The following is a 9,550-nucleotide window of genomic DNA, read 5'->3' as shown; positions in this document are numbered from 1 at the left end:
CATCAACTGAATAGAATTTTTTGAGGAAGCTGCCAGGGTTTGAAAATTGTAGCAAAGAGGAAAGATCGGATAGGCTGGGGTTGTTTTCCTTAGAACTGAGGAGGCTGAGAGGTGACCTAACTGAGGTGGACAAAATTAGGAGGGGTCTAGATAAGGTAGCCAGGAAAGACGTTAGCTGAGGAGTCAATCACCATGGGTTACAGATTTAAGGAGAGTGGTAGAGTGTTAGAGGGGACATGAGGAAAAGCTTTTTCATGCAGAGGGTGGCGGGCGTCTGGAATTCACTGCCTACATCGGTGGTTGAGGCTTAAACGTCCAATTCACTTAAAAGGTACTTGGATCTGAAGTGCTGAAACCTGCAAGGCTATGGACCACATTGCCAAGGATCCCCAGAACTACATTACCCAGGGGTCTTTGGGACTACATTACCCATGATTCCCAGGACTACAGTACCCAGGGGGCTTCGAGACTACATTACCCAGGATCCTTTGGGCGGGTGTTGTCTACTGAGGGAAAACAGCAGCGGCGGCGGCGGCAGCAGCAGTCCCGGAGCTGAGGCCGGTGTCGGAGTCCCTGCAGCCGGGCCCAGCTACCGGCCTACGCCGGGACATGGAGGCTGCAGCCGGCGGCGGCGGTAGCCGTTCCCTGTCTCCGGCGGCCAGGGAGCTGCTGCGGAGCCTGGGCAGCTGCAGCAAACACGCCTCGTACCTGCGGCAGAACCTGCGGGAGACCAAGAAGTACTTCAGGGAGCTGCGGCACCCGCACGGCGGCAGCCCCGGGCCCCAGGAAGGTGAGCAGGGCCTGGAGGGCGAGGGTGAGACCGGGCCCGGAGAGGCTGACACCCGGCCCGGGCTCCTGCAAGGTGAGCCGCGCTTGGGAGAGGGAGACCGCGGGGGCGTGTGCATGGTGGTGGTGGTGGTGGTGGCGGCTGAGCCTGCGCCTGCGGCAGGGCTGTGCGTTGTAAGTGGGTGTTCTGGACTTTGGGGGAGCGGGGGCTGGGGAGGGTGCTGGGTTTGGGGAGTGGTGGCCTGGGGGTGGGTGGGTGGTTGTGGCAGGTACTGGGGAATGGATGGGGGACGGGATCTGCGGGGGGGGGGGGGGGGTGGGTGGGATGGCTGGGTGTTTGTGGGGGGGAGGTGGCTGGGTTTATTGGGGGCACCCTTCCTCGCTTCTATAAGCTTTAAAGTCTTCCATTGTAGCAGAAATGTGCTTACTGCACCTATAGGCAATTTATACATGTACGAGGAGTTAGTATATTGTGTCTGTATGCAGCAGTAAATGCAGATTGATGAGTGGAGGTCATTTTTCGGTGATTCATTTCACTGACCTTGGCCAGCTGAATTAGCTAACTGTATGAGCTGCTAACTCTTCATATATATAACTTTTTTTTAGGTTTTGAGATTTGGCGTAATCCCTTTTGGATACACCTTCTGGTTTTAGGTTGCCTGTCTATAGGAGCAAAGAAGCATGAAGAGATCAGTCACATTTCAGAATTATTGACACCAAAGGATTTAGAATAGTCACTTTTGGATGTTTTAAAAATATCTTGGCACAAGTCAAAAGGGATTTGGGATGGTTGGTAGTTAAATGTTAACATGTTAGTCTTGATGCTTAGTCATACTGCAAACAAGCAATTTGATGATTTGTCTTAATCATTAAATATCTCTTCCATTGTTTTGGGAAAAAGTGATTTCTTTGGTTGAATAGTCAGGAATTCAGCACAAGGTCAGACACCTAAACGAAACAGTCCAGCTGTTGCAAAAGAAGCTGCATTTCAGGCAAAAAGAGTGTTGAATAGGGAGTTTGGAAAAGACAGAATGCAGAGGTGTTAGTCCATTTAAATTGGCCAAGCTGACAGTGGTGTAGCATGCATGCTATTTTCATATTGCATGGAGATGAATTATGTCCATCATAGCAAGTGAATATGATTGAAGCTTTTGCTGTAAGTGCATCTTTACTGTGGATTAAAACAGCTCAACAACCTAAATCAAGCTTTGAGGAAGAGTCACACAGACTCAACATTAACACTGTTTCTCTCTCCACAGATACTGTCAGACCTGCTGAGTTTTGCCAGCATTTTCTGTTTTTACTTCAGATTTTCAGCATCTGCAGTATTTTGCTTTTAACTTAAACCAAGCCTCGTCTCATCCCTTGAGATAGAGCAAAGATGCATGCATGGAGAAGACGTTTATCCCTTTCAGTTGCCCACTGGATTCTATTATTGTACAGGTCAATATAGGGCTGCATGGGTCAACCCCAATAACTGGTACACAGGCAGCTAGGGAGTGCCTCATGCAACTTAAGCTGAGGAGGTATCTACAGCAGAACTGAAACTCTTGGAGTGGTTCAGATTCTACAGTATGTGGTCAGATGTTATTCTGTTTTGTTCCAAGTATTTGATGATGGGGAAAAAAACAGCCTTGCTTATTTGGTATATTGTTGGGTGCATTTGGTGGCTCTCCATTCTCTTGCAGATAAAAACATGTAAAATGTTAGATAAATGGGACACGAACAATGGCAATTCTGGACTCTGAGATTTTTTGATTGGGGCACTGAAATGTCATAACATGGAGGAGGATTCCCTGCTGTTTTCATTCTCAACTGTTACAGTGCAGAAGGAGACCATTCAGTCCATTGTGTTTACACCTGCTCTCTGTATTTTCCTTCTTTTCCCTGGCTGCATTGGGACAGTTGGAGTAGAACTGAGTGAGATACTGGTGAATTGGTGAGGAAAGGCAGGAAAGGAGAGACTTGGTAACACTGAGGGTTCTGATGTACCACAATGAATTTCGTAACATTTGCATCAGAAAGCTAATGACTTCAATTGTGAAAAACTAACTTTAAAAGTAATTGCAGAATACATTCTGTAATGATTTTACGAGAGGCAATGTGGTTTTAATCAAAACGGTTCTAATTATTTTTTGTGTATGTGAAGTCTGCAAACACTACTGTAGCAGAGAGCTGTGAAATATCACATTTGAGAGTGAAGGCATGCTTCAGATCTCCATTCAATTTTGCAACATGAGTTTAGGATGGACACTACATTGTAGTAATCTTGACCATGCGCTTTGGTCTAATAGTATTCTAATTTTCGAAACTAATGAGTTGTGTAATTTTTTGTTTGACTACAGGTTAGAAAGTGGATAAAAACAAAAAACTGCGGATGCTGGAAATCCAAAACAAAAACAGAATTACCTGGAAAAACTCAACAGGTCTGGCAGCATTGGCAGAGAAGAAAAGGGTTGACGTTTTGAGGACTCGAAACGTCAACTCTTTTCTTCTCCGCCGATGCTGCCAGACCTGAGTTTTTCCAGGTAATTCAGTTAGAAAGTGGACTCTCACTCAGACTTGGCCACTTTGTGCTGGGGTGTTTGTTGGCTGTTAGGAAGGAAGTTGGAGGAACTGGTCGTAGCTTCCTTTCCTGACAGTCAGCTATGGTTTAGTGGATGGTGTTCTCTCCTGAGTTAGAAGGTCTTGGGTCCAGACACTTGAGCATAAAACCCAGTCTTGCACCCCCAGTACTGTATTGAGGGAGTGCTGCATTGTTGGAGGGCCACCTTTCGGATGAGATATTTAAACTAAGGCCCCCTTGGGTGGATGTGAAAAATCCAAGGCCCACTATTTAAAGCAAAGCTGGTGAGTCCTGGACAATGTTTATCTCTCAGGTGGGGTGGGGGTTGGGGAGAGAGGAATTAATTGACTGTAGAGAGCTTTGGAACATCTTTTGGTAAAAAACAAGACTTGTTGATCTATAACTGTTCAATAACTTTGAAAGAACAGGCTCTGCATTTTGGCCTTCTACATAAAACGAACAGAGTCCCGATCTGAGAGTTTTTTTTTGTCTCGGAACCAAGGGATATGGGGTGTGGGTGGAAACATGGAATTGAGGCAGAATATCAACCATGAACATATTGGATGGCAGAGCAGGCTGTGTGGTCCACTCTGCTCCAAATCTTACGTTCTTAATTCAAGAAATCTAAACCGTCATTGCAAATATTCAAACAGGCTTGTCAGAGTACTGTAGAACATTTGGGTAATTTTAGCCTTCCAATAATATAACAAATCCATTTTTCAAGCTTAAATTTTTACTGAATCAAATGACTTGCATTTATATAGTGTCTTTCACAACCACTGGGTGTCTCAAAATGCTTTTGACGTATAGTCAGCCACTTGTAATGTAGGAAACACAGCAAATTTGTGCAGATCAAGCTCCCACAAACAATGTAATAATGACCAGTTGATCTGTTTGTGATGTTCAACAAGGAATGAATTTTGGCCAGGACACTGAGGGTAACTCCTCTGCTCTTGTTTGAAGTTCTGACTGTGGGATCTTTACATCCACCAGAGAGGACAAATGGGGCCTCATCTTTTGGATGTGACGTTAAACTGACAGTCAGCACTTGCTCAGTGCTGGAATGACCTGGGTGACAGTGCTACCCAGACAGTGTTAGCAGAACAATTGAATTCCTGATTGTCCACTTGTGGTGTTGATACTAATATTTAATCTTATACCGGTATTTGCAGCAATGTGTTAAATTGGAAGGCTGTAACAGTATTACGTCACATTGTAACCATGCACTTGGAGAAGCCGACCTTTCAAAGGTGAAACGGCTCGATAAGGAAATAGTATAGTGAGAGCCACGGCTTCTACACCTGATGTATATTTTTTTTATTTCATGGAATGTGGGTATCACTGGCAAGGCCAGTGTTGTATGCCCATCCCTAATTGCCCTTGAACTGAGTGGCTTGCTAGGCTATTTCAGAGGTCAGTTAAGAATCAACCACATTGCTGTGGATCTGGAGTCATGTGTAGGCCAGACCAGGTAAGAATGGCAGATTTCCTTCTCTTAAGGACACTAGTGAATCAGATGGCTTTTTATGACAATTGATAGTTTTATTGTCACCATTTCTGGGACTAGCTTTATAAGTCCAAATTTATTAATTGAATTTAAATTCCACCAGCTGAAGAACCCAACTTTGAATCCATGTCCCCAGAGCATTAGCCTGGGCCTCTGGATTACAAGTCTGGTGGCATTACCACTACACCACCGTCTCTGCCCCCAAAGAGCTCAATCGTTCAAGAAACTTAAAAATTTACAACACAGAAGATCCATAGGCCCATCATGTCTGCGTCAGCTGAAGAAGAGCTCTTCAGCCGAGCCCCACTTTACAGTTTTTGGTCTCTAATAGCCATGTAGGTTGAAGTAGCATTTGAACTGAGTATCCAAGTACTTTTTAAATACGATGAGTGTCTCTGCCTCTATCAACTTTTCAGGCAGTAAGTTCCAGATCCCCACCACCCACTTCTGAGTGAGAAAATTTCTCCTGTACTCTAATCGTTCCTTAAATTACTTTAAACCTTTTCCCCTAGTGATATTGATAATGGAAATAGGTCCTTCCCCCTTATATACCTCAGTTAAAACTCCCTGAGCAACCTGTTTCAAAGAAAACAACTCCGACTGACCTAATCTTTCCCCATAGCTAAAGTTCTACATTCATGGCAACACTCTGTTAAATCTTCTCTATGGTACCTCTTTAGTGCAATTACACCCTTCTTGTAATATGGATTATGTGAAATGTAATATTCTCGGAGTATACCTTGATGTGCTTTCTAACTTTGTCTTTCATTATGCTTTTATTTTCCCCTTCTGAGCCCTTCATCCTCTTTCCTTTGAGATTCATCTTTTTCCATTACCTGTTATTCTCTTTACCATCCTGAGGGTTCTTGACAGGGTGGTTGTGGAGATGATGTCTCCTCTTGTGGGAGAATCTAGAACTAGGAGTCACTGTTTAAAAATAAGGGGCTGCCCATTTAAAACAGATGAGGCGAAATTTTTTCACTGAGGGCGTCGTGAGTCTTTGGAACTGTCTTCTTGGAAAGGTGGTGGAAGCAGAGTCTTTGACTATTTTTAAGGTAGAGGCGGATAGATTCTTGATAAGCAAGGGGGGTGATAGGTTATTGGCGGTAGGCGGGGTGCAGATTTCAGATCAGCCATGATCTCATTAAATGGCAGAGCAGGCTACAGGGGCCGAATGGCCTACTTCTACTTGTTTGTATATTCGTTTCATTATCCCAAACTGATTTGCTTTTCAGCCTCATTTATTGTTTCCTCCTTGTCCTTCCTCTTCCTTTTTTTTTCTGTTAAATGAGCTATTCAGTGCTATAATAGAGAAAATTGTTCCAATTGAATGGTTGTGCTTTTGTTAACTAACATTCCACAGCGCTGAATTTCAAGGCTACCTTTTCTGACGTGAGCATCTCTGACTTGCATTGGTTTCCAGTGTTGCTCTAGATTGGTTTTGAACTTCATGTTGACATAAATTGCTACCTCTTATGTCACACACAATTGTACCTTGATATTTTGGAATGGGAGCAAATGTATTGGAAATGTGGTTTGGAAGAAATAGACGTCTGCTGATTTTTGTCAACAGAATGAACACTCCTAATTGTTGGATCACAATTTTGGAAGTGGATCCTGATGCCACACCCTTGACAGGAGATTTGGGATTAATATCTGTGCAGTTAAATTTAATAATTGACTATTAATTTTCCACTTTAGCAGAAGAGAACTCACTTGAAGTGATTTTTGAAAGCTTTATCATACTGCTGTTCAATGCACTTTGCACAGTAAATGATTTTTTTTTTTAAAAAAAAGGCTTGATACTACAGATGCTGGAAATCTTAAATATTAGCAGAAAATGGTGGAAATGTTCAGCATGCCAGGCAGCCTCCATGGACTGAACAATAGTAAGCATTTCATGTCATTGACTGGATCAAAACCGGCGATGTTTAGAGATGTAATGGGTTTGAAGTAAGGACAGGGGAAAGGAAGAAAGAATAACAAAGGGATGGTCTGTGATAGTTTGAAAGGCAAGTGATTAAATGACAAAGGGGTGAAGGAAGGATAGTAATGGGAAAAGTAAAGAAGCAAAAGAGGGACCTAGAGGAGCTTAAATGGCAACAATAATCCGTTTACCATTTAACTAATAGCTTGCAGGAAATAAGATGTGACAAGCAGATGAGAAACATGAAGAGAGAAGGCTAATCTGCTGAGTGTTGCTCCAGCCCCAGTACTTAATAGTTAAAATATTGAAATTAGTTCAAAATATGTTGGCTGGCTGGATCAGAGAAGAAAATTAGCTTCTGAATTTATTGTACCCACTGGCATGCTTTATTTTGAAACAGATCCTAATACATCAGAGCAACTAAAAGAAGCATCTGAAGAGCCACGTGATGAACGATACATGTGGCTCAAGGGAGTGTTGATTGTCAATCCTTACACCACTGTAAATGAATTTTACTGGCTTAACAGCACTTTTGACATCAGAAAACATGATGGCAAGTGGCATGTGTACACTGATGAGTCAGTATTGTCTCATTACCACTTCTCTCAGATTCCCCCCTGTCCCACTGTCACTGAAACTATTGTATTTGGTCCCTGCCACAAACTCTGTTCCCTCGCATCTGACTTCATCCCCATCCATCTCAAAACTGAAGCTGCCCCAAACATTTTGCAGACTCGGTGTCTTGATTTAACCCCAAGGTGAGCTACTCCAATGCCGCCCACTTCCAGCTTTGTAAGATCACCAGACTTTGTGTCTGCCTCAGCTTATTGGATGCTGAAACCCTCAAACATGCCTTTGGAATAATCAGACTTTGCAACAGTGCTCCCCTGGCTGTCCTCTGGTCTTCCACTTGTGCATACACAAGAACATTTTTAAAAAAAAAATAGTTTTTTTAATATTTTAAGCTTAAAGAAATGTTTGCCAGCATTCCAGTTTTAACTTGAAATTCCAGTTTTAACCCAAAATTCTGCCCGTATCATGACTTGGAACAAGTCCTGTGCACCCATCACCCTAAGTTTTCTGGCCTACAATGACTCCAAGCCTGTTGCATCTCCATTTTTAAATTAGCATCTTTGTTTAAATCACTGCATGGCCTCACCCCCTCCCTATCTTTAACCTTCAGCACTACAACCCTCCAAGACCTTTGTGCTTTTCCATTTCTGGCCTCTTGCGCATCCTCAATTTTCATCACACTTCCAGTTTTAACAGCTGTTGAGGCCCAAAGCCCTGGATATCTCTCTGCCTCTCTACCTGCCTATGTTTCTCAAGCTGCACTTTTATCTCTGACCGAGATTCTTCCTGTTTGATTATCGCTGCCTTAGGATTGGTGTCAAATTTTGTTTAGCAATACCCTTGTGAAGCACTTTGTGTCATTATGTTAAAGGTGCAAATAAATGCAAGTTGTTATTCTATAGTCTGGGAACAGTGTGCTGTCATCTATCGTTACGTTGTAGCTCGCCAATGTTGTTGTACCTCAGGAGAATTGTGCAAAATCCATGATGGTGGTTGTTCTCCCCAACATTAAAATCTGCGGTTGAAGAGTTGGCGACTGCACAACTTCTACTTTTGGAGAAAACTGAATAACTGGTCCTTCAGTGGGTTTTATATTGAATGGTTCTCCCTCATGATCCTTAAGTGAAGCCTGTGGGGATTTGCTTTTATCCCTCATCTGTAATTTCTGTTACAGACTGTTGAGGGCTTAAATCAAGCATCTTGTACTCACTTGCATTAGATTTGCTTGTAGTGTTTCAACAAAAGGAACTCCATGCAACTAGAGTTTCATTTAGCATGGCAACTCCTTACACATTCATCTAGTTTGCTGCTGAAGCCACGTGTTCTAGCATGAATACATTAAGATGGCAATGACCCAAGTGGCTTATTTTGTGTAAACTACTGGTCCCAGCTGTGTTCTTTGACATAGTTATGGCCTAATTAGTGAGATCAGAGACTGATTTTCAAACGCTTTGACAAGTTCACTTTACAATGCTCCAGTGGTTTAAGTCAGTGAGGTGTTAAAGTATAAACTTTGTCCCAGTGCCTTCACTTGAGTAAATATTGAATCGCTGTAGTTGTAGAAGACTAAGTCTCCTCTGAAGCTGATAACTGTCTTATTTTTGAGAGTTGGGATTAGTATAGCCCAGATACAACATGGTGGTCAGCTTTGGATCGCGAAGCTGGTGCTTTGACACCAAATTATATTTCGTTTGTCTGATAAGTTGGCTAGCATTTACTCAGGTTCCCCAGACTGTGGTCTGTTCCTGTTTTAAAAATCTAATGCAGAGAGAGCAGCCTGCGTTTTGACTGTCCATACTTCAGACTAGACACAAATCAAAAGGATTTTCCCTTTTGTTAGTGATTTGGGGATAAATGTTGACCAGCACACCAGGATGCTAAGCTCTGCCATGAGATTTAAATCTACTTGGCAGGACCTCTGTCATCTCAATCAAAAGACAACACCTTCAAATAGTGCAGCACTCTCTGTCCTGCTTAGAATTGTCTGGGTGATCTGTTTAACTTCTGGAGTGAGGCTTCAGCTTCTGACTCTAGGTTAAGAGTGTTAGCACTGAGCCAGACTAGCACTGAGTGATTGTTCTCTCTTTACCCAACTCTATCTGTCATTCAGCTGACTTTAGGGTCCAGCCTGAGGAATTCTGGTATAGATGTGTATTTTTCCACTCTGTGGTGTTGGTTTAATTTTTTTTCC

At 43.0% G+C, this 9,550-nt stretch overlaps 1 protein-coding gene across 3 annotated transcripts in view; it reads left to right on the top strand.

The window, feature by feature from the left end:
- Positions 1-531: 531 nt before the first annotated feature.
- Positions 532-9,550, top strand: part of dstyk (dual serine/threonine and tyrosine protein kinase) — a 126,669-nt gene continuing 117,650 nt past the window's right edge. For all 3 annotated transcript variants that reach the window (XM_041194900.1, XM_041194903.1, XM_041194902.1), the window contains exon 1: positions 532-862. In XM_041194900.1, coding sequence (XP_041050834.1) covers positions 610-862 — 253 coding nt within the window. In that variant the 5' untranslated portion in view covers positions 532-609. The remainder of the gene's footprint in view (positions 863-9,550) is intronic.

The sequence above is a fragment of the Carcharodon carcharias genome, chromosome 9, assembly GCF_017639515.1.
Source record: "Carcharodon carcharias isolate sCarCar2 chromosome 9, sCarCar2.pri, whole genome shotgun sequence".
NCBI lineage: Eukaryota > Metazoa > Chordata > Chondrichthyes > Lamniformes > Lamnidae > Carcharodon > Carcharodon carcharias.
This window is presented reverse-complemented; position numbering and strand designations above follow the sequence as displayed.